At 44.8% G+C, this 23114-nt stretch overlaps 1 protein-coding gene and 1 long non-coding RNA gene across 6 annotated transcripts in view; one reads left to right on the top strand and one right to left on the bottom strand.

Annotated features, from left to right (window-relative positions):
* Nucleotides 1-23114, bottom strand: part of LOC139754558 (nephrin-like) — a 531853-nt gene that overhangs the window by 54931 nt on the left and 453808 nt on the right. For all 5 annotated transcript variants that reach the window (XM_071671913.1, XM_071671914.1, XM_071671915.1 and 2 more), the window contains 4 exons: nucleotides 22393-22479; nucleotides 17535-17732; nucleotides 13511-13662; nucleotides 10589-10733 (listed from right to left, as the gene is read on the bottom strand). In XM_071671913.1, coding sequence (XP_071528014.1) covers nucleotides 10589-10733; nucleotides 13511-13662; nucleotides 17535-17732; nucleotides 22393-22479 — 582 coding nt within the window. The remainder of the gene's footprint in view (nucleotides 1-10588; nucleotides 10734-13510; nucleotides 13663-17534; nucleotides 17733-22392; nucleotides 22480-23114) is intronic.
* The window catches only part of LOC139754560 (uncharacterized), a 625282-nt gene that overhangs the window by 571976 nt on the left and 30192 nt on the right, over nucleotides 1-23114 (top strand). The window lies entirely within an intron of this gene.

Raw genomic sequence — 23114 nt, 5'->3', positions numbered from 1 at the left:
GCTTACACGGTAATGAAGCAGGCTGTGAGGGGGAGTATGGTAACACACACACATTATACATATATACATATACATTATACATTATATACATTATATACATATACATTATATACATTATACATATCGTCATATCTTCGTCTACAAAGAATAAATGGATCATTCCTGCTCAAGACACAATGGGGATAATTTCGAGGCCAGGTAGACATAATGCTGAGCAAAACATGTGGGTAATCAGACAGAAATAGTCCCACAAACACGTATTCTCGGCGCGTCGTGTGGTACAAGAACTCTCTCGCCTCCACGACTGTGACTCGATCTTTTGGAGAAGGTGAAGGGCGAACATGACCTTGTGCAGAGGACTTGTCTGGCATAATAATAATAATAATAATAATAATAATAATAATAATAATAATAATTTTATGGTACTAAAATGATAATAGTAATAAATAATAATTTTATGGTAATAAAATAATGATAATTAATAATAACTTTATGGTAATTAAATGATAATAATAATCATAATAAATAATAATAATAATGATTAATGATAATAATGATAGTAATAGTACTAATAACAGTAATAATAATTAATAATGATCATAATGATAATAATAACTGTAAAAGTTAACGTTTCTTCTTAAGATTGAGGACCAAAATAGTGATCTCCTCATCTTTCGCTTTCTGTACATCTTTTTTCTACAGGGACGCAGGTATGGGGTGACATTTGGTACACGTAAAGATCAACAACAAAATGGGTGGGGTTGGAAGGCCCATTTTTATCAAGTGGGAGGAGGGTGGAATGTATGGATTCTCTTGGCAATCACCTTTTATCCTTTCAATCTGAGATAAAAGATGTTTACACAAGACAAACTTATTAGTATCTTACACATAAGAAACAGGAACCCTTGTGGTGCTGAAGATAGCCCCTCATATATATATATATATATATATATATATATATATATATATATATATATATATATATATATATATATATATATATATATTTATTTATTTATTTATTTATTTTCCTTTGTAGCCGTCTCCTGCGTTAGCGAGGTAGCGCAAAGAAACAGACGAAAGAAGGGCCCAACCCACCCACATACACATGTATATACATACACGTCCACACACGCAAATATACATACCTATACATCTCAATGTACACATATATATATATACACACACAGACATATAAATATATACACATGTACATAATTCATACATGTATATTACTTTAAATTCCATCACTCTAAAGGTATTATATTACTTTCTAGTGCAAGGTTATCTTGTATGGATCATGAGCAGTGGATACACTCACTAAATCAGGGATGTGTTCCAGATTTCCTTTCAAAACTACAGCCAAATCTTCAGAGACGAGTCTTACTGGCACTCGCAGGCGACAGATTCGTAGTGTTCAATCCTCACACTTCGTGGTGTTCAATTCCCACACTCCTGACGAGATCGTGTATAGATGAAAAGATGCTCTGTTGTCCCCCATTTAAACAGGATCGACCACCACTAGCTGATGGGCGAGTGTTTTTTTCGTGCCATGACGTCATACACACATATACAGGCCAATAGGGGAGGAGGAGGGAGTGTGTGCTTCTACGTATGACGTCACTAGGCCACCTGTAATGCGTTGATGAACGAGGCGACACAGACACACTCGCACACACTGCTGCTGGAGTGGCGCGTAAAATTTATGCCTTTTGGAACGCGTTCATCGTGATATATGCATCAACGTGGCCGAGAAGTATACGGGTCAAATGAAGGTTTAACGATGAGTTGACGACGGAGTTTAGACGTCTGTATGAAAGCATTCAAATGACTAACGTTTGTTCCTAGTTGCTGATGACCTGTTGGGGGATGGCGAGAGTGTTGGATGACCCAGACGGGGGATGGCGGGAGTGTTGGATGACCCAGACGGGGGATGGCGGAAGTGTTGGATGACCCAGACGGGGGATGGCGGGAGTGTTGGATGACCCAGACGGGGGATGGCGAGAGTGTTGGATGACCCAGACGGGGGATGGCGAGAGTGTTGGATGACCCAGACGGGGGATGGCGAGAGTGTTGGATGACCCAGACGGGGGATGGCGGAAGTGTTGGATGACCCAGACCTGCTGTCATGTGTAAATTCAAATGTGTACGAGTCGATCTGCCTGTGTGTGTGTGTGTGTGTGTGTGTGTGTGTGTGTGTGTGTGTCTGTGTCTGTGTGTGTGTCTGTGTGTGTGTCTGTGTGTGTGTGTGTGTCTGTGTGTGTGTCTGTGTGAATGTATGTGTGTGTGTGTGTGTGTGTGTGTGTGTGTGTGTGTGTGTGTGTGTGTGTGTGTCTGCGTTAATGTGTGTGTCTGCGTTAATGTGTGTGTCTGTGTGAATGTATGTGTGTGTGTGTGTGTATGTGTGTGTGTGTCTGCGTGAATGTGTGTGTGTGTGTGTGTGTGTGTGTGTGTGTGTGTGTGTGTGTGTGTGTGTGTGTGTGAGTGAGTGTGTGTGTCTGCGTGAATGGTGTGTGTGTGTGTGTGTATGCGTGTGTGTGTGTGTGTGTGTGTGTGTGTGTGTGTGTGTGTGTGTGTGTGTGTGTGTGTGTGACTGTGTGTATGTTTCTGTTTACTATTTGTGTGTACTCATTTATCGACCAGCCCTGACGGTAGGATGAACAGTAAGGGTAGGGTGTGGGCCGACTGCCACGCTTAGGATTCGAACCCATGCGGGTCCAATCCCGTCTCAGGAATACAGAGGGTGAAATCAGTACGATAAGGTATGCTAATCTAGGCTTTATGTGATGGTAGAAGAGATGATTGAAGTATGGAGACGAAGGATGACAGCATTCGTGGTCTCCGGCAACCTCTCTCCTATTAAACACCATGTGTCTAATGCCTCTCCCAATATCGTACTTCATTTTGAGAGTCAATAGTCTCATGATGTTCTCACAAGTCCCTTTTTCAAACCCAACCATAACCTCGAACTCATGATTCCGGTTCAGAGGTGGTGCCTATGCTTATTCCGGCATTCTCACCAGTCCCTTTTTCATGTCCAACCATAACCTCCAACTCATGATTCCGGTTCAAAGGTGGTGCCTATGCTTATTCCGGCATCAACACACATGTTCCACGCCTCGAGGACCTTGAGTCCCCAGACTTTGATGGTATGTGGCTCTAAGGTTTGTCTCTCAGCGACCAAGCTTTTCCTTTGTTACGCTCACTGCTTTATTAACTCTACAAATTTTGTATATATATATTCTAGGCAAACACCTGCTATGTGACTGTGGCATCCATTCATCCGCAAGCCGAGATCTTGTACTTAGGGGTTTGCAGCGTTCACCATAGGGAACGGTTGACTTTCCCCCATATGAATGGTAAGAAGACAGAAGCTTGTACGTTCTGCATTTCCAAAGATCGGAAGCAAATTATCTCCCACCGTACCCCATATCCCTGACCGCTGTGACCACTCCCCTAACATTCTGGGTCTGTTTTTTCACCTCTGATCCACCGCGCGGTAACAATGCCAATAACCGAGACGAGGGACATTCTAAAAGAGAGATGTTCACTTCATTCAAAACTCGTAAATACTTTTCCTTGTCTCTTTCTCTTTCATTAACCTCTCCATATTCCAATTAAGGCCTGTCCTTGATGAGGACTTGCGTGCGTGACTGGAGCCTTCAACGTAAAAGGGAGAGAGAAAAAAAAAAGGATGGCTTAAACAGACAATTGGTCGACTTGGAGAAGTAATCAAATGACTCAAGCACTAATGACTTTTTGTGAGAGCCAAGGAAATAGAATTTTCGTTTTGGGTGTTCATGAAATATGCCAGATAAAGTGGTTCTAAGATATGTTTGGGAAAGAGGCTAGGAGAGTGTGTTGGTATAACGGCTGAGGGAGCTATGTTGGAGTGTGAGGATAGGGAGTATGTTGGTGAAAGACAACTTACTCTGATGAATGGTGAGGGGGGAAAATTATGTTGGGTGTGTGAGTTACGGGGGATAGAGTGAGGTCCTTTGAGGGGTGAGGGATACGTTGGTGTGAATGGTGAGAGGGATTTTGATAACATGTAACCAAGCACTGCGAGTATACGCATGCTGGTTTGAGAGATGAAGGTCACTGGCCATGGTCATACATGTTGGCGAGGTACGAGAAAGTATGCTGGCGAGGGGTGACAAGCGATGCTGGCACGAAAGGTGAGCAAGTGTACTTCTATACACAAAAAATAAGTTTGGAAGGGAGGGAATACTTGTATCAAATATGTGGATGGGGGTTTCAGAGTGTCAAGCGAGGGTGTATGCTGGGATAAGTGCTAAGGGAATATGATGGTCAGACAGATGAGAAGTTGAGGAACTATGTGTGTGAAAGTAGGAGCAACATGCTGATGGAAAAGTGTCATTTGTTGGTGAGATCAAACGGGTACGAGGTGTTTGTTGGGACATTAAGGGATATCTTGGTGCGAAAAGTAAGAGACAGCGTCCATGTGAGAGATGAGAAAGTCTGGTACGTAACAATAAAGAAAAAAGATTTATATGTAGGTGAAAAAAGTATATGTATCTTAACATGTTGGTAAAAGATGTGAGAACATATTAGTAAAACATACAATGTTCATATGCGAGATGAGGCAATATGTTGATACAGGGACGAACAAAATGAAAACTACAGTGAGAGATAAAGCGTTACGTTGATATATGGAGTTTCAAGTACGTGGGGAGTAAAAGAATAAGTGGTCACTGCTGGCAAATTAATATCATTCCAATCTACAATGATAACGCATGCTCCTGGCATTTAATGAGGGAACTGCGTTACAATACCGTGATATTCATTTCATTCGTACTATCTATTGACCCGAATAAACTAACAATGGAATTCGGTTTGAAAAAAAATAAAAGATATTCGTTCAAAGACAACACGCAGAGGATTGAAACAAGTTCTGTATACTACCGAGTCGCATGGTGACTTGACTAATGAATATATGACATGATAGTAGCTGTCTCCTCTTCTCTATAAGAGGGATTGGCAACTGGCTTTTGTAGATTCGAGACTCGGTTGAACACCTTCTGAAGGGTAGGTAACACTGTACAAAATACGGCATGTTTATAGTACGATATGTTGACGAAGGATATGCGAGATGGTTCCCCTCGAGTTCTTCTGGGAAGAGGCCAGACTATAGTATGTATGGGTGTATATGTTGATATATATATATATATATATATGTACGTGTATAAGCGTGTATGTATACGAGTGGATGGGTCTTTTCTTCGTCTGTTTCTTGGAGCTACCTCCCTGACGCGGGAAACGGGGATCATGTATAAAGAATCATTATAAATACTTCTCCGGAGTAGCAAAAAGATTTTGGTGTTAGAGTCCCGATGTATTTTTCTTTTTCCTAGTAATAAAAGATATATAAAGCATAACCAGTAGTAATATATATATATATATAGAAACTGCAGAAGCTGGTGACTGAGTTGGGTAAAGTGTGTGGAAGAAGAAAGTTAAGAGTAAATGTGAATAAGAGCAAGGTTATTAGGTACAGTAGGGTTGAGGGTCAAGTCAATTGGGAGGTGAGTTTGAATGGAGAAAAACTGGAGGAAGTGAAGTGTTTTAGATATCTGGGAGTGGATCTGTCAGCGGATGGAACCATGGAAGCGGAAGTGGATCATAGGGTGGGGGAGGGGGCGAAAATTTTGGGAGCCTTGAAAAATGTGTGGAAGTCGAGAACATTATCTCGGAAAGCAAAAATGGGTATGTTTGAAGGAATAGTGGTTCCAACAATGTTGTATGGTTGCGAGGCGTGGGCTATGGATAGAGTTGTGCGCAGGAGGATGGATGTGCTGGAAATGAGATGTTTGAGGACAATGTGTGGTGTGAGGTGGTTTGATCGAGTAAGTAACGTAAGGGTAAGAGAGATGTGTGGAAATAAAAAGAGCGTGGTTGAGAGAGCAGAAGAGGGTGTTTTGAAATGGTTTGGGCACATGGAGAGAATGAGTGAGGAAAGATTGACCAAGAGGATATATGTGTCGGAGGTGGGGGGAACGAGGAGAAGAGGGAGACCAAATTGGAGGTGGAAAGATGGAGTGAAAAAGATTTTGTGTGATCGGGGCCTGAACATGCAGGAGGGTGTAAGGAGGGCAAGGAATAGAGTGAATTGGAGCGATGTGGTATACAGGGGTTGACGTGCTGTCAGTGGAGTAAATCAAGGCATGTGAAGCGTCTGGGGTAAACCATGGAAAGCTGTGTAGGATGTATATTTGCGTGTGTGGACGTGTGTATGTACATGTGTATGGGGGGGGGGGGTTGGGCCATTTCTTTCGTCTGTTTCCTTGCGCTACCTCGCAAACGCGGGAGACAGCGACAAAGTATAAAAAAAAAAAAAAAAAATATATATATATATATATATATATATATCCCCTGGGGATAGGGGTGAAAGAATACTTCCCACGTATTCCTCGCGTGTCGTAGAAAGCGACTAGAGGGGACGGGAGCGGGGGGCCGGAAATCCTCCCCTCCTTGTATTAACTTTCTAAAATGGGAAACAGAAGAAGGAGTCACGCGGGGAGTGATCATCCTCCTCGAAGGCTCAGAGTGGGGTGCCTAAATGTGTGTGGATGTAACCAAGATGTGAAAAAAGGAGAGATAGGTAGTATGTTTGAGGAAAGGAACCTGGATGTTTTGGCTCTGAGTGAAACGAAGCTCAAGGGTAAAGGGGAAGAGTGGTTTGGAAATGTCTGGGGAGTGAAGTCAGGGGTTAGTGAGAGGACAAGAGCAAGGGAAGGAGTAGCAATACTCCTGAAACAGGAGTTGTGGGAGTATGTGATAGAATGTAAGAAAGTAAATTCTCGATTAATATGGGTAAAATTGAAAGTTGATGGAGAGAGGTGGGTGATTATTGGTGCATATGCACCTGGGCATGAGAAGAAAGATCATGAGAGGCAAGTGTTTTGGGAGCAGCTAAATGAGTGTGTTAGCGGTTTTGATGCACGAGACCGGGTTATAGTGATGGGTGATTTGAATGCAAAGGTGAGTAATGTGGCAGTTGAGGGAATAATTGGTATGCATGGGGTGTTCAGTGTTGTAAATGGAAATGGTGAAGAGCTTGTAGATTTATGTGCTGAAAAAGGACTGATGATTGGGAATACCTGGTTTAAAAAAGCGAGATATACATAAGTATACTTATGTAAGTAGGAGAGATGGCCAGAGAGCGTTATTGGATTACGTGTTAATTGACAGGCGTGCGAAAGAGAGACTTTTGGATGTTAATGTGCTGAGAGGTGCAACTGGAGGGATGTCTGATCATTATCTTGTGGAGGCTAAGGTGAAGATTAGTATGGGTTTTCAGAAAAGAGGAGTGAATGTTGGGGTGAAGAAGGTGGTGAGAGTAAGTGAGCTTGGGAAGGAGACCTGTGTGGGGAAGTACCAGGAGAGACTGTGTACAGAATGGAAAAAGGTGAGAACAATGGAAGTAAGGGGAGTCGGGGAGGAATGGGATGTATTTAGGGAATCAGTGATGGATTGCGCAAAAGATGCTTGTGGCATGAGAAGAGTGGGAGGTGGGCTGTTTAGAAAGGGTAGTGTGTGGTGGGATGAAGAAGTAAGAGTATTAGTGAAAGAGAAGAGAGAGGCATTTGGACGATTTTTGCAGGGAAAAAATGCAATTGAGTGGGAGAAGTATAAAAGAAAGAGACAGGAGGTCAAGAGAAAGGTGCAAGAGGTGAAAAAAAGGGCAAATGAGAGTTGGGGTGAGAGACTATCAGTAAATTTTAGGGAGAATAAAAAGATGTTCTGGAAGGAGGTAAATAGGGTGCGTAAGACAAGGGAGCAAATGGGAACTTCAGTGAAGGGCGTAAATGGGGAGGTGATAACAAGTAGCGGTGATGTGAGAAGGAGATGGAATGAGTATTTTGAAGGTTTGTTGAATGTGTCTGATGACAGAGTGGCAGATATAGGGTGTTTTGGTCGAGGTGGTGTGCAAAGTGAGAGGGTTAGGGAAAATGATTTGGTAAACAGAGAAGAGGTAGTAAAAGCTTTGCGGAAGATGAAAGCCGGCAAGGCAGCAGGTTTGGATGGTATTGCAGTGGAATTTATTAAGAAAGGGGGTGACTGTATTGTTGACTGGTTGGTAAGGTTATTTAATGTATGTATGACTCATGGTGAGGTGCCTGAGGATTGGCGGAATGCGTGCATAGTGCCATTGTACAAAGGCAAAGGGGATAAGAGTGAGTGCTCAAATTACAGAGGTATAAGTTTGTTGAGTATTCCTGGTAAATTATATGGGAGGGTATTGATTGAGAGGGTGAAGGCATGTACAGAGCATCAGATTGGGGAAGAGCAGTGCGGTTTCAGAAGTGGTAGAGGATGTGTGGATCAGGTGTTTGCTTTGAAGAATGTATGTGAGAAATACTTAGAAAAGCAAAGGGATTTGTATGTAGCATTTATGGATCTGGAGAAGGCATATGATAGAGTTGATAGAGATGCTCTGTGGAAGGTATTAAGAATATATGGTGTGGGAGACAAGTTGTTAGAAGCAGTGAAAAGTTTTTATCGAGGATGTAAGGCATGTGTACGTGTAGGAAGAGAGGAAAGTGATTGGTTCTCAGTGAATGTAGGTTTGCGGCAGGGGTGTGTGATGTCTCCATGGTTGTTTAATTTGTTTATGGATGGGGTTGTAAAGGAGGTAAATGCAAGAGTCCTGGAAAGAGGGGCAAGTATGAAGTCTGTTGGGGATGAGAGAGCTTGGGAAGTGAGTCAATTGTTGTTCGCTGATGATACAGCGCTGGTGGCTGATTCATGTGAGAAACTGCAGAAGCTGGTGACTGAGTTTGGTAAAGTGTGTGGAAGAAGAAAGTTGAGAGTAAATGTGAATAAGAGCAAGGTTATTAGGTACAGTAGGGGTGAGGGTCAAGTCAATTGGGAGGTGAGTTTGAATGGAGAAAAACTGGAGGAAGTGAAGTGTTTTAGATATCTGGGAGTGGATCTGTCAGCGGATGGAACCATGGAAGCGGAAGTGGATCATAGGGTGGGGGAGGGGGCGAAAATTTTGGGAGCCTTGAAAAATGTGTGGAAGTCGAGAACATTATCTCGGAAAGCAAAAATGGGTATGTTTGAGGGAATAGTGGTACCAACAATGCTGTATGGTTGCGAGGCGTGGGCTATGGATAGAGATATGCGCAGGAGGATGGATGTGCTGGAAATGAGATGTTTGAGGACAATGTGTGGTGTGAGGTGGTTTGAGCGAGTAAGTAACGTAAGGGTAAGAGAGATGTGTGGAAATAAAAAGAGCGTGGTTGAGAGAGCAGAAGAGGGTGTTTTGAAATGGTTTGGGCACATGGAGAGAATGAGTGAGGAGAGATTGACCAAGAGGATATATGTGTCGGAGGTGGAGGGAACGAGGAGAAGAGGGAGACCAAATTGGAGGTGGAAAGATGGAGTGAAAAAGATTTTGTGTGATCGAGGCCTGAACATGCAGGAGGGTGAAAGGAGGGCAAGAAATAGAGTGAATTGGAGTCATGTGGTATACAGGGGTTGACGTGCTGTCAGTGGATTGAAGCAAGGCATGTGAAGCGTCTGGGGTAAACCATGGAAAGCTGTGTAGGTATGTATATTTGCGTGTGTGGACGTGTGTATGTACATGTGTATGGGGGGGGGGGCCATTTCTTTCGTCTGTTTCCTTGCGCTACCTCGCAAACGCGGGAGACAGCGACAAAGTATAAAAAAAAAAAAAAAAAAAAAAAAATATATATATATATATATATATATATATATATATATATATATATATATATATATATACTGACAACATAAAGGTATACTATGCTCTTAGCCTCGTGCTTTAGGAACCGTAAAGAATATATTGCTCCTCTCCCTTCCACTTACTCGCATATCAAAGGGCTTTCCCCTACCTCCTTTCCCTCTACCGCCTCCCTTCCTCCTCGTGTCCCATAAGATCCTGTAATTATCACAGCCATATATTCCTTGATGACTTACTCTCCACATCCTGTGGAATTTCGTCTCCACGTCCCTCCACTTGTTCTAACTGCATGATCAAGAACTCCTTCAACATATCCGAACACGCACACACACAAGTCCTATTCAAAACATCCTGGTGCTATCTGTCCTACCCAGAAGCCTGTGGAGGACCTTAAAACCAAATTCTGCAGGAGTATCTTGTACTTAACCACATGGATAGAGTCAGTCTCGCCAAAATCTTTTACCAGCGTTGACTTCCTTCCAGAACTCTTACAAAGGAGTCCCGTTGACCCTCTGTCATATAGAACTCTTTCCTCTCCCTTGTGTTACGTCCTTCTGAATCTCCTTCCTCTCCCTTGTATTACGTCCTTCTGAATCTCCTTCCTCTCCCTTGTGTTACGCCCTTCTGAATCTCCTTCCTCGCCCTCTTCTGTCTCAAGTCCTCTGCTCCAGGCCCAATAGGACTGGAAGTTCCATCCCTTATTCCTCACATTTCTTAAGAAAAAAAAAAAAAAAAAATAGGCTTCTTACGCCCATTTCATATAACACCCTCTCCCCTTGTCCTACAGAACCAATAATATCCTTCTATCCCTCCACTCCCTTCGAGCACTTGGGAGGGAGGGAGGGTTGGTAGACTCACAGGCAACGTTGAGGGTGAGAATATCCTCCAGCGTGGCTAGGGGAAGACTCGGGTTCTCAGCTCGGCACAGGAGCTGCTGGCCGTGGTGGTGCCGTGCTGGCAACAGCGATAAAACGCTCACTGTCTCGTTATCTTGACGGGTCACCTGCAAGACGGGAGGGCAAATGAGCGACCGTGTTGTTCTGGATGAGAGAAAGGTATTAAGTGAGAGATTTGAGGGAAGGGACGGGAAGAATGGGTTTACGGGGGTTTGGCGCGACGGATGTGGGGTAGGGCGTCGAGTGAATGTCGTCTGGGAGGAGGTGGGTGTGTGTGTGTGTGTGTGTGTGTGTGTGTGTGTGTGTGTGTGTGTGTGTGTGTGTGTGTGTGTGTGTGTGTGTGTAGAGGTGGTGTGATGCAATGTGGCTGGGAGAGACTTTATAATGGGTGTTGGGGGGGGAACGAATCAGTGTTATGAGGATGAAATAACAACACATACTGTTAGAAGTGGATATCAAGTGGATATCAACATGTGTTAGAAAATCAGTATGTCTCAAAAGTCTGTTGTTTTATTACTGTAGAAGAAAACTGCGTTCGAGTTTCTGTATATCATGTGATTCTACAACATGGGATGATATAAAGTAGACGGACGTGCTTTGAGGATCGAATCATGTTATGTGAGTGAGTGTTTATGACGTGGTGTTGAGTCTTAAGGTCATGTCAGAAGGACATGGACGACACCGTATTAAATGGTGTACTAGGTGCGTGTTCCCTGAAAGGCTACCGTGAAGTACAAATCCAAAGATTGTGAAACAAGGCATGCAACTCTCAAGGTTAATTACCTCACACATAGGAAAGTCTAGGGTCTTGTCGATGAACATTTCACTACCAGAATGGAATGTCTAAGGACTTACCAAGACACACATATAGTTATTATGATAAAATGTACACACTTCTCAGACACACACACACACACACACACACACACACACACACACACACACACACACACACACACACACACACACACAAAACACACATAGCAACACACATTTCATCATAACAGAATGTCCGCATTTCCATATAAATGAATCTAGAAACCTTCGAAAATTACTAAAAATTGCACATAATATATAGTTCAGGGAATCCTATCATTCTTTACCTAATATAGAACTAATTAAGATTACAAAAAAATCCTGACGTAACGCAAAATTAACTTCATGGGTCTTCGCGAAAGCTCGGTCCGCTGACACAGCAAAAAGATCTACGGATATACCAATACTCTCTTCCTCACTAGACATTAAGGCATCCGTCCGTTCCCTTCCTGGTAAGCAACGACTCATCCGAAGTTGAAGAAAGTGGTGGATGCTTGTTCGTGGCTTCCTGCTAATGAGGCGATGACCAGGAGGTGAGGAATATTATATATATATATATTTTTTCCTTTCATACTATTTGCCATTTCCCGCCTCAGCGAGGTAGCGTTAAGAACAAAGGACTGGGCCTTTAAGGGAATATCCTCACCTGGCCCCCTTCTCTGTTCCTTCTTTTGGAAAATTAAAAAAAAAAAAGAGAGGGGAGGATTTCCAGCCACCCACTCCCTCCCCTTTTAGTCGCCTTCTACGACACGCAGGGAATACGTGGGAAGTATTCTTTCTCCCCTTTCCCCAGGGATATATATATATATATATATATATATATATATATATATATATATATATATATATATATATATATGAGAGGAGTCTTTCAAAGCCTCAGAATCAGTGTCACCCATCTCATCATTTTTTGCATTTCAAAAACTTCTCAAAATATCAAATCACCAGCCCACTCATATGACAAACTTCAGAAAAAAAATGCTTACGCATTTATCAGCCTAAAAATCACCAAAATTTAAGAAAAAAAAAAGGCTTTACAACCCTCTAGTAAATGAAACGTAGACGGCTTTAAGAAAGAACAAATTATTTCACTTGTAATTACAAGACAAAAATTGTTGCGAGACTTACCCACCCAGAGTCCACCATCAGAACCAAACACCTGTCATCTCACGAACCAAAACTCCCCCTGAGGTAACGAACAGACAGGTCAATCATGCGCACTCTGTTCTCCCCGCTCCCTCATCACCCTATACTTCTGAACCACGTCGAGACATCCTCAACTGGGGTGAGGACGATCTGCTAGCCTCTTAACCCTGAAACACCTATAGAGAAATACGAGCCATAACTGTGGTTAATGGAGTCGTAAATCGTCTGGTCGTGTCTTGTTATTGCTTCCCCCACCGGCGACAACCCTAGGTGTTATTAATGGCACGGTGAGAGTGGTTTGCAATCTCCCGTCAGCAAAGTCGTGATGCGATAGCCCGCCCGGGTGTTCTCGCGACGATGTAAGGTGGGGTGGGTCTTGATGAGTTGGAATAGAGTGGAGTGACTTATGATAGGTGGTAGAGAGAGAAAGAGTGTGTGTGTGTGTGTGTCTCTTGCCATTTGCTTTGCTAGCCACTCGGCGTCTACAGAGAATAGGAGTTTAGGGTATTTTGTCAGCCCTCCCCTCCCTCAGCACCTAGCCTCGAATAGAGAGGAGTGACTTAGGCAGTAGAGAGAGAGAGTGAGTGTGTGTGTGTGTGCCTCTTGCCTTTTGCTTTGCTAGCCACTCGGCGTCTACAGAGAATAGGAGTTTAGGGTATTATGTCAGCCCTCCCTCAGCACCTAGCCTCGTCCAGTTGGGGTCTTTCGTTATCTCTTCTTTCACACGAACAAGGATCCTCCAGTGGTGTCACAGAATACGTGTAAACCACGAACTCTGACGTCGAACTTGATAAAAAAGAATAGGAAAAGACAAATATTTGCGAGGCCCCTAGACATCATGGAAGACCTCTGGAGGAAGAAGAGAGGAACCTCTCGTAGTAGACGAGGTGGTGGTCGTCCTGCCACCACCTCCACCACTCACGTTGATGAAGTCGTCCTCCACGTTCCGGCCTTCCTCGTACCAGGTGATGAGGGCCGGTGGATTGCTCCCTATGGCCGTGCACGTCACCTCCGCCTCCCGACCCTCCACCAGCGGGTCCTCTGAAGCCACGATGTCCACGCTGACGGGGCCGCCTGGTCAGGAGTGTTTGGGGGAGGAGGAGAGAGAAAGAGGGTTTATTAGAAGGAGAGAGAAAGAGGGTTTATTAGAGACTCACGAAGAAAAGATGACAATCGAGAGGTGAGGAGAGGTGGAGGAATATCTGCTGATAACTTAATCATAACAAACATATCACGTATCTATAACCTATTGTTCTGTCTCTTATCTAAACACTTCTTATTATTTTCCCTGAAGGCAAATGTTATCACTAACATATATATATTTATATTATTTATTTTGCTTTGTCGCTGTCTCCCGCGTCTGCGAGGTAGCGCAAGGAAACAGACGAAAGAAATGGCCCAACCCACCCCCATACACATGTATATACATACACGTCCACACGCAAATATACATACCTATACATCTTAATGTACACATATATATACACACACAGACATATACATATATACACATGCACATAATTCATAGTATGCCTTTATTTATTCCCATCGCCACCCCGCCACACATGGAATAACATCCCCCTCCCCCCTCATGTGTGCGAGGTAGCGCTAGGAAAAGACAACAAAGGACCCCAGACCAAGAGGCCTCTGCATCTTTAAGGCTGCCCTACGCTCAACAGCAGGGTAAGGATGGACTCCCTCCCCTTGTAGCGGGACACAAAATTCTTACTGAAGTGTAGCTGCTAGAAAGCAACATTAACTCCATTACCACACACACGTTTGGGAAGTCTTACAAAACCATGGCAATCTTGCCACCAACCGTCTATCCCTGTGTACTGCAAGTCTGACAGTCACTTCCCTTGGTACAGCACTGCTTCTCGTACGATAAAACTGGCATAGGAATCATCACTGTCTTCCAATTACGCTGTTTTTAGCTCTTGCTTTCCTTCACTTCCCCCCCGTCTCGGTTCGAGAGGCAAGAAAAGAAATATTGGAATCTTTTACGTCGGGAATCCGTCCAGTTATTTGCAGTAATGTCACCCAACTGTCGCTCTACAAGATCGCTCTGCTGGCATTCTTGAAATACTCTTCGTGTGTGTGTGTGTGTGTGTGTGTGTGTGTGTGTGTGTGTGTGTGTGTGTGTGTGTGTGTGTGTGTGTGTGGTGTGTGTGTCTTTGGTGTGTGTGTGTGTGTGTGTGTGTGTGTGTGTGTGTGTGTGTGTGTGTGTGTGTGTGTGTGTGTGTCTTTGGTGTGTGTGTGTGTGTGTGGTGTGTGTGTCTTTGGTGTGTGTGTGTGTGTGTGGTGTGTTTGTGGTGTGTGTGTGTGGTGTGTGTGTGTATGTGTTTATGTGGTGTGTGTTTGTGTGTATGTGTGGTCTGTGTGTCTTTGGTGTGAGTGGTGTGTGTGGTGTGTGTGTGTGTGTGTGTGTGTGTGTGTGTGTGTGTGTGTGTGTGTGTGTGTGTGTGTGTGGTATATGTGTTTGTGGTATGTGTGTGTGTGGTGTGTGTGTGTGTGTGTGTGTGTGTCTTTGGTGTGTGTGTATGTGTGTCTTTGATGTTTGTGTGTGTGGTGTGTGTGTGGTGTGTGTGTGTGTGTGTTTTGTGTGTGTGGTGTGTGTGTGTGTGGTGTGTGTGTGTGTGTGGTGTGTGTGTGTGTGGTGTGTGTGTGTGTGTGTGTGTGTGTGTGTGTGTGTGTGTGTGTGTGTGGTATGTGTGTGTGTGGTGTGTGTGTGTGTGGTATGTGTGTGTGTGGTATGTGTGTTTGTGGTATGTGTGTTTGTGGTATGTGTGTTTGTGGTATGTGTGTGTGTGGTGTGTGTGTGTGTGTCTTTGGTGTGTGTGTATGTGTGTCTTTGATGTTTGTGTGTGTGGTGTGTGTGTGGTGTGTGTGTGTGTGTGTTTGTGTGTGTGTTTGTGTGTGTGGTGTGTGTGTGTGTGGTGTGTGTGTGTGTGTGGTGTGTGTGTATGTGGTATGTGTGTGTGGTGTGTGTGTGTGTGTGTCTTTGGTGTGTGTGTGTATGTGTGTCTTTGATGTTTGTGTGTGTGGTGTGTGTGTGGTATGTGTGTGTGTGTGTGTGTGTGTGTCTGTGTGTGTGGTGTGTGTGTGTGTGTCTTTGGTGTGTGTGTATGTGTGTCTTTGATGTTTGTGTGTGTGGTGTGTGTGTGTGTTTGTGGTGTGTGTGTGTGTGTGTGGTATGTGTGTGTGTGGTGTGTGTGTGTGTGTGTGTCTTTGGTGTGTGTGTGTGTGTGTGGGTGTGGTGTGTGTGTGTGGTGTGTGTGTGGTGTGTGTGTGTGTGTGTGTGTGTGTGTGTGTGTGTGTGTGTGTGTGTGTGTGTGTGTGTGGTGTGTGTGTGTGGTGTGTGTGTGTGTGTGTGTGTGTGTGTGTGTGGTGTGTGTGTGTGTGGTGTGTGTGTGTGTGGTGTGTGTGTGTGTGGTGTGTGTGTGTGTGGGTGTGGTGTGTGTGTGGGTGTGTGTGGATGTGTCAGAAGGACCTACACCGCTGATGTCGGTGCAGTGTAAACACCCCACAAGAAACAGTACACAAGCTACACTATTAACCGATGTGTTTTCCTCGCCTTTTCAATGCCAGTGTTCTTGGCCTGCCTGCTTCCCCCGCTGCTACACCACCTGCCCCACCTGAATAAGAATTTGTGGCGTGACCTTCGTTACAATCGTTCGCCGCGCTAGAGGCCACGAGAGATCAGGTCAAGGCCTGGTTAGGTTACGAGTGAAAGGGCCGACCAGGGAGCGTTGAAATGGATCAGCATACGGAAAGAATATGTAACGAGAGGATATATATCTGTGTGTGTGTGTGTGTGTGTGTGTGTGTGTGTGTGTGTGTGTGTGTGTGTGTGTGTGAATTGGAGAAAGGAATATAGGAGGAGGAAGCCAAGAAAGGGGTGGAATGATGAGGGTGAGTTTGGAGTATCGTGGCCCGAAAACATTCAGGAGGGTGAGAGGCGAGCGCTGGTTAGAATGTATTCTCTGGATATGATACTATTCACAACTGCTTCACCCACCCACATTACCAGGAGAGGTAACTGTGCATAGAAAATGCAGATATACATATCGACGAATGGCCCCCCCAAAACATGAACTAAACAAGTGAAGGAGAAGTGCAGGTGTTTTGGACATTTCCTTGCATTTGAGTGTGAATACAGAGAGTTCATGAATATGTTTTGACCTACGAATCCCACGGAGCGGTCTTCACAATCCATCGTACCTCTGAGATGTGTTTGATTAAACTCTCACAGGCTATCCTAACACAGGGTGCTACTGGGTCACTGTGATATATACATGTGGCATTTTTTTGTCTGTTTTCCTGGCGCTACATCTCTGACGAAGGGTGCGGCTATGCCGTTTCCTGTGGGGCAGGGTGTCGCCGGGAATGGATGAAGGCAAACGGGTATGAATATGTGCATATGTATATATGTATATGGCGGTGTACGCGTATGGATATATATATATGGTAATAGGTATATGCATGTGTATGTACATGTATGGTCATGGATGTATATGTGTGTGTATATGAGTGGATGGGTCTTTCTTCGTCGATCATGTATAATAATAATAATAATAATAATAATAATAATAATAATAATAATAATAATAACAGTAAAATCAGTGTGACGGTGGTTTGACACACACAACCTGTCACTTAAGGGGGGGGGGGGGGAGGAAAAGAATTTTACACACACACAAAAAAAAAAAAAAGTTTCCACATCCAGGACTCAGAGAACGTTTGACCGTCCTTGGAGGAAACCAGAGGAAACGTTGTCTTGAACACCATCATGATCTTAATGGCCGTAAACATCATTAAGATTTTTATATATCATTTTGTTTTAAAAGCCTACGTGACCTATGTAACATAAGGGGATACGAATAGTATCATTTGGTGTGTGTGTGTGTGTGTGTGTGTGTGTGTACGTAGACTCACGGAACACGTACAGGTGACGTTCCTCGTGTACGTAGCGGTGACAGGGTCGGTCACTTCGTTGTTGGAGGCTCGGCAGACGAAGGGGAGGACCAGGTCCTTCCTCGACGCCGGCACCTCGAGGCTGTTGAAGGTGCCGTCCTCCTCCACCGTGCTGTTCGGGTCTACCATCCGCCCGCCTTGGACCCACACCACGCTCGCCGGCGGAGAACCTGTGGAAACGAGAGGGTGGTCGTTGAGTACGGGCCCAAACTCAACGAGCCCAAATAGTTTAAGCACATGACGGTCGTCGTCGCAGCCGCTGCTTGGTAAGCTCGTTAAGGCGTGTCAGTGAGGACCCAGGGGACAACCCTAACCCTTTCCCTCGTACACCCTAGGGTCGTCTCGTTAAGCCTGTCAGTGCTAGTTATGTCCCCGGGTATGGACAACCCCAGGGGAAGCTAGAGTGGAATGACAGAAGTTGTAGGCTGTCTGAGGTGGGTGTCCCGTCAGAGCGGGCCATGTGTGAACCTCCCCACAAACCCCACTACCCCAGACGAGGACATGGCCTTTGGGAAACACTCCCGAGTCCAACTACACCCTGGCTGGCTGGCCACTGAAGCTTCTAAAGACCCATGACGTGGAGGCAGAGGTGATGAACCTGTGGTGCCACGGGTCTGGGGTAGTGTGTCTGAAGGTGTGAACATACGTGTGTGCATGCCAATGACCTTGCAAGGCAACGATTTCAGTGTCTGGAAGAGAAGGGGCGTCAGGGAGTAAGGCTGTGTGGATGGTCAAGACACATGGGAACTGTGGAGGAGTTTACATATACAGTTTACAAGGATCTGTGCGTGCGAAGGGAGGGAAACATCCATGATAGAGTGTACAACACGCTCCCTCCTGGAAATATAGCTTCCACCTTTAATGTTATATTCCCTTCCATAAAAAAGATATAAAAGAGAAAGTGATTATATATATATATATATATATATATATATATATATATATATATATATATATATATATATATATATATATATATAACTATTTCGACTATATCGGAATATACAAAGAAAGTATACACACCCACACACACACACACAAAAAAAAAAGGAAAACGCGTTCCTCTGATCTTTTCATCGCTACATATATGAAAAATGTCCATCGTATAATGACATTCACTTTTACGAGGCGATACACACACACACACACTCCTTTCCCCCATGAGGCTTGGTTGGTTCAGCATCGTTCAGAACCGGAGTGGGTGGGTGGGGGACGAACCACTTACCCCTGTGAACCTCACATCTGTACAATACAACGAAAGGAACAAAATAGTCTCTCTCTCTCTCTCTCTCTCTCTCTCTCTCTCTCTCTCTCTCTCTCTCTCTCTCCTACTTATGGTCAAGACCGCCCTCGGGTAAACGCTTGTTGTTAATTTGTTTTCCTTTTTTTTTTTTTCTTTGTTTACTCATCTATAATCGTCGTACAGCAGGTGAGAATTGTCGTACCGACTGTGGCACGCCGGCGGGAGGCCCATACACCGTCACGTTTGTGTGTGTATATACAAAGAGGTCATCATTTTGCCATACGACTTTTGCTTTTTATTTATATGAATGTCCGGGTGGGGACTCTCCTCGGCCGATGACTTTGAGCGAGTTTCCATCGCTGGCACAGTCATCGTATTCGTTATATGAAGGACGTCACGATGAAGGGAGTGAAGAAAAAAACGTGCGCGCGCACGAGCTGTGCCTAAAGACGACACAAGAGAGCGAATGATGGTACGAGGATCAGCAAATACTGGAGCAGCCATAGGTTCTAAGTGGCTCATTAACTGACCCTGACACACACACACACAAACACACACACACACGACAGACCATGACGCGTGCGTGCGTGCCCCCCGCGCCTCCTCCCCCCGCGCCTCCTCCCCACGGGGGCGTGGGAAGAAGGCTGAGGGAACTAATAACCATCGCATATTCTCATTATCCCTGAGGGCCCCCCACTCCACCCCTTTGTCTCCTGTTTAAAAAGGATCCGGATACAATGGCTGTCGGGTTGGCGTACGCGAACGCGACTACAGCCATCGATCTACGTCTTCTGCTTGACACATCACTTAAGGTTATTCTCTCCAAGACGACGTATGATGCCATCCCATCCCTTCTCCCCTTCCCTCTCCACTCCCCTTTCCTCCCCTCCTCCCCCTCTCCCCTTCCCACTCCACTCCCCTTTCCTCCCCTCGTCCTCCTGCCTGCCTTCTTTTCACCGTCGCTCGTTGTTATGCGTCTTGGCCCGAGTGACATCTCTCAAGGTTTTTAAAAAACAGATTATATTTTCTTTTCCTTTTTTTTTTTTTTCTTTTTTACAGCTGGGTCAAGCAGGTGTGGGTGTGTGTTGGGGGATGGGGGAGGACGAGGAGGAGGAGGGAGGGGAGGAGATGGAGAGGGGATGGGTATGGGGTTGGGGAAGGAGAGACTGAAGGAAGGGACTGGTGAATGCATGAAGGAAAGGATGGGTAAGGAGGACCAGGAAAGGGGGAGGGAGGGAGAGAGAGAGAGAGAGAGAGAGAGAGAGAGAGAGAGAGAGAGAGAGAGAGAGAGAGAGAGAGAGAGAGAGAGTAAATATAAAAGAGTAGCGCTGGGGGGGGGGGGGGACGCACACAGACGGAGAAATAGATGGATGCGGAGGAGCCAGAAAGCTCACGAGGACAGGAGATGGAGACGGCATGGACAGGGATGGAAGAGGAGGAAGGGGGGGATGAAGGGACATGGGAGGGTATGGAGAAAAAGATGGGAGTTGGGGTAGGACACAGAACAGCGAGAAGGGTAGTAAGGTAGAAGGGAGAGGAAAGATTGGACTCGAGAGGCAATGCGGTCACGAAAAGGATGAGAACGAAGTCTTCCTGTAGAGAACGCAGAAGGAGCGATCGTCAAAAGTGAACACAAAGGAGGGGGGTGAGGACTGCAGGAGAGACGGAGGCGACGTGAAACAGATTGATGCAGGCGTTGGAAAGAAGACAGGGAAGTGAACACGGAGGTGGATACGAAGGCGGAGAGAAGACATGAAGAGGAACGGTGTAGGAGGTCAGGGAGGAGGCTGACGTGGATAATACAGGAGGGAGGAGGAGGGAGAGTCAGGAAGGGGTTTTGAGGCAAGTGTGGCTGGAGGAGGATGAAGAGGAAGAGGAGGAAAGATGAAAGAAGAAGAAGAAATGAGAACAACAACAAGAAGGAGAGAACTGGGTGGGGGGGGGAGAAAAGAGAGAAAGGGAGCTCGGGAGGCAAAAATGAATGACAGAGAGAGAGGAGAGAGAGAGAGAGAGAGAGAGAGAGAGAGAGAGAGAGAGAGAGAGAGAGAGAGAGAGAGAGAGAAGGTAGCAGAAGGCTGAGGAATCGCTCGTTTCATTGTTCCTGCCTAATAATACCTTCCCCTAAATGCCAAGGTAAACAAACTGGCAACGAGGCTTTGTGCGCCTAACTGGGTGCGACAAAGCCGACATTCTACTTGGACTGGCGTGAGATTGACGACTTAATGGACACGGACACTTTAACCCCCCCTCCCTCTCTCTCTCTCTCTCTTTAATGATATTCTTGGTCCAAATGAAGCATCTGTGAGTTTCAAACGATGCTTCGAACAATGTTTTGAATCATTCTAAATAGCAGTGACATCTCTGTGATTCAGATGATGTTTCGAACCACCTTCAAGAACCACTTTCAACTTACGCACGATTCGGTCAATGTTTCGAACCACCTTCACACCAAAATTACTTTCAACTGACGCAAGATTGAGATGATGTTTCGAACCACCTTTAAAACAACTTTCAACTTACGCAAGGATTCGGTTAATGTTTCGAGCCACCTTTAGACCAAACTACTTTCAACTTATTATATCTGAAGGTCAGGAAAACTTTTCTGGTTTCTATACATACCTGAACAAGACAATGATTGGCTACTGTCACTTGCTTATTCCACTAAAAGGTGATTGTCTTCACATGTTGATCGTTAAGTACGAGACGTCACGCAATATAAATTTGACTAAATAAATCATTTGTTCATTAACTTAAGAATAGGCGAAATCCAACTATTCCACTGCATAATCTCTCCGTAGACGGATCTACCCATCTACCTGTAGATACAGTATCTCGCTATAAGACACTTTTTCATTAACTCCCTATCCAATATCGCTATGATTCGCACACCCGCAGTCATCCACTTTGGCACACCCATCAGTCATAAGTCTATTCCTGAACTCATCCACTTAAAACTCATCTATCCACATCTACCCTGATTTAACTGCCATTACAGACTCAGATATCTACATCTACACCCATCTACCACCCATCATCACCCACCGATAAATACTCTCCGAAGACCCCATCTACCACCCATCATCACCCACCTACAGTAATACTCACCGAAGACCTTCATCTACACACATCTACCACCCATCATCACCCACCTATAGTAATACTCACCAAATACCCATCTACACCTATCAACTACCCATTATCACCCACCTATGAATACTCACCGAAGACCTCCATCTACACACATCTACCACCCATCATCACCCACCTATAGTAATACTCACCAAATACCCATCTACACCTATCAACTACCCATTATCACCCACCTATGAATACTCACCGAAGACCTCCATCTACACACATCTACCACCCATCATCACCCACCTATAGTAATACTCACCAAATACCCATCTACACCCATCTACTACCCATTATCACCCACCTATGAATACTCACCAAACACCCCATCTACACCTATCAACTACCCATCATCACCCACCTATAGTAATACTCACCAAACACCCATTACTTCAATACTCACCAAATACCCATCACTTTACTCACCTACTGTGTTGAATACACTTACTCACCTCCTACTGCCCGACAGACCACATCATTTCGGTCACCGGGCTGGACGGGAGACAGGTGAGAGATGATCTCCACGCGCTCCGGAGGCACTGGGGAAAGAGAGATTGAAAAAAAAGAGTCAGTGAGAGATATAAATAGAGAGAACAAGAATAGACACATGATACGTTCAAGATATGACATCGGATAAGATAGATAAGCAAGGTTAAGGACAGGAGCTTCACGGTTGAGGAGACATGACACGATCATAAAGAGATAACGGTGATATGCAGAGAGATACTTAGGGGGCTGAGACCATCAGCTAAGAGATAGAACCACTGGGGAAATACGGTAGAGAGATGAGAGAGAGAGAGAGAGAGAGAGAGAGAGAGAGAGAGAGAGAGAGAGAGAGAGAGAGAGATAGCAATCAGGGAGATTATAAGATAAAAAGGAAAACGTCTGTTGACAGAGAGAGAGAGAGAGAGAGAGAGAGAGAGAGAGAGAGAGAGAGAGAGAGAGAGAGAGAGAGAGATTATTGTATCAAATGTGAAAAATTATAGAATTGGAATAGCACAAAGGCAATGAGAGAGAGTGCGGACGGGGGAGAGAACACAGTATAAGAGACAGTACAAACGAGGAGAGACAGTAGAAACAGACGACGAAATAAGACACTGCAAGATAAATAGTGCTAGCGAGGAGAGACATCAGAAATAGGGCGAGCAGTGACAGGACGGATCAGGAGAGACAG

The sequence above is a fragment of the Panulirus ornatus genome, chromosome 17 (genome assembly GCF_036320965.1).
Source record: "Panulirus ornatus isolate Po-2019 chromosome 17, ASM3632096v1, whole genome shotgun sequence".
In the NCBI taxonomy this organism is placed as follows: domain Eukaryota; kingdom Metazoa; phylum Arthropoda; class Malacostraca; order Decapoda; family Palinuridae; genus Panulirus; species Panulirus ornatus.
This window is presented reverse-complemented; position numbering and strand designations above follow the sequence as displayed.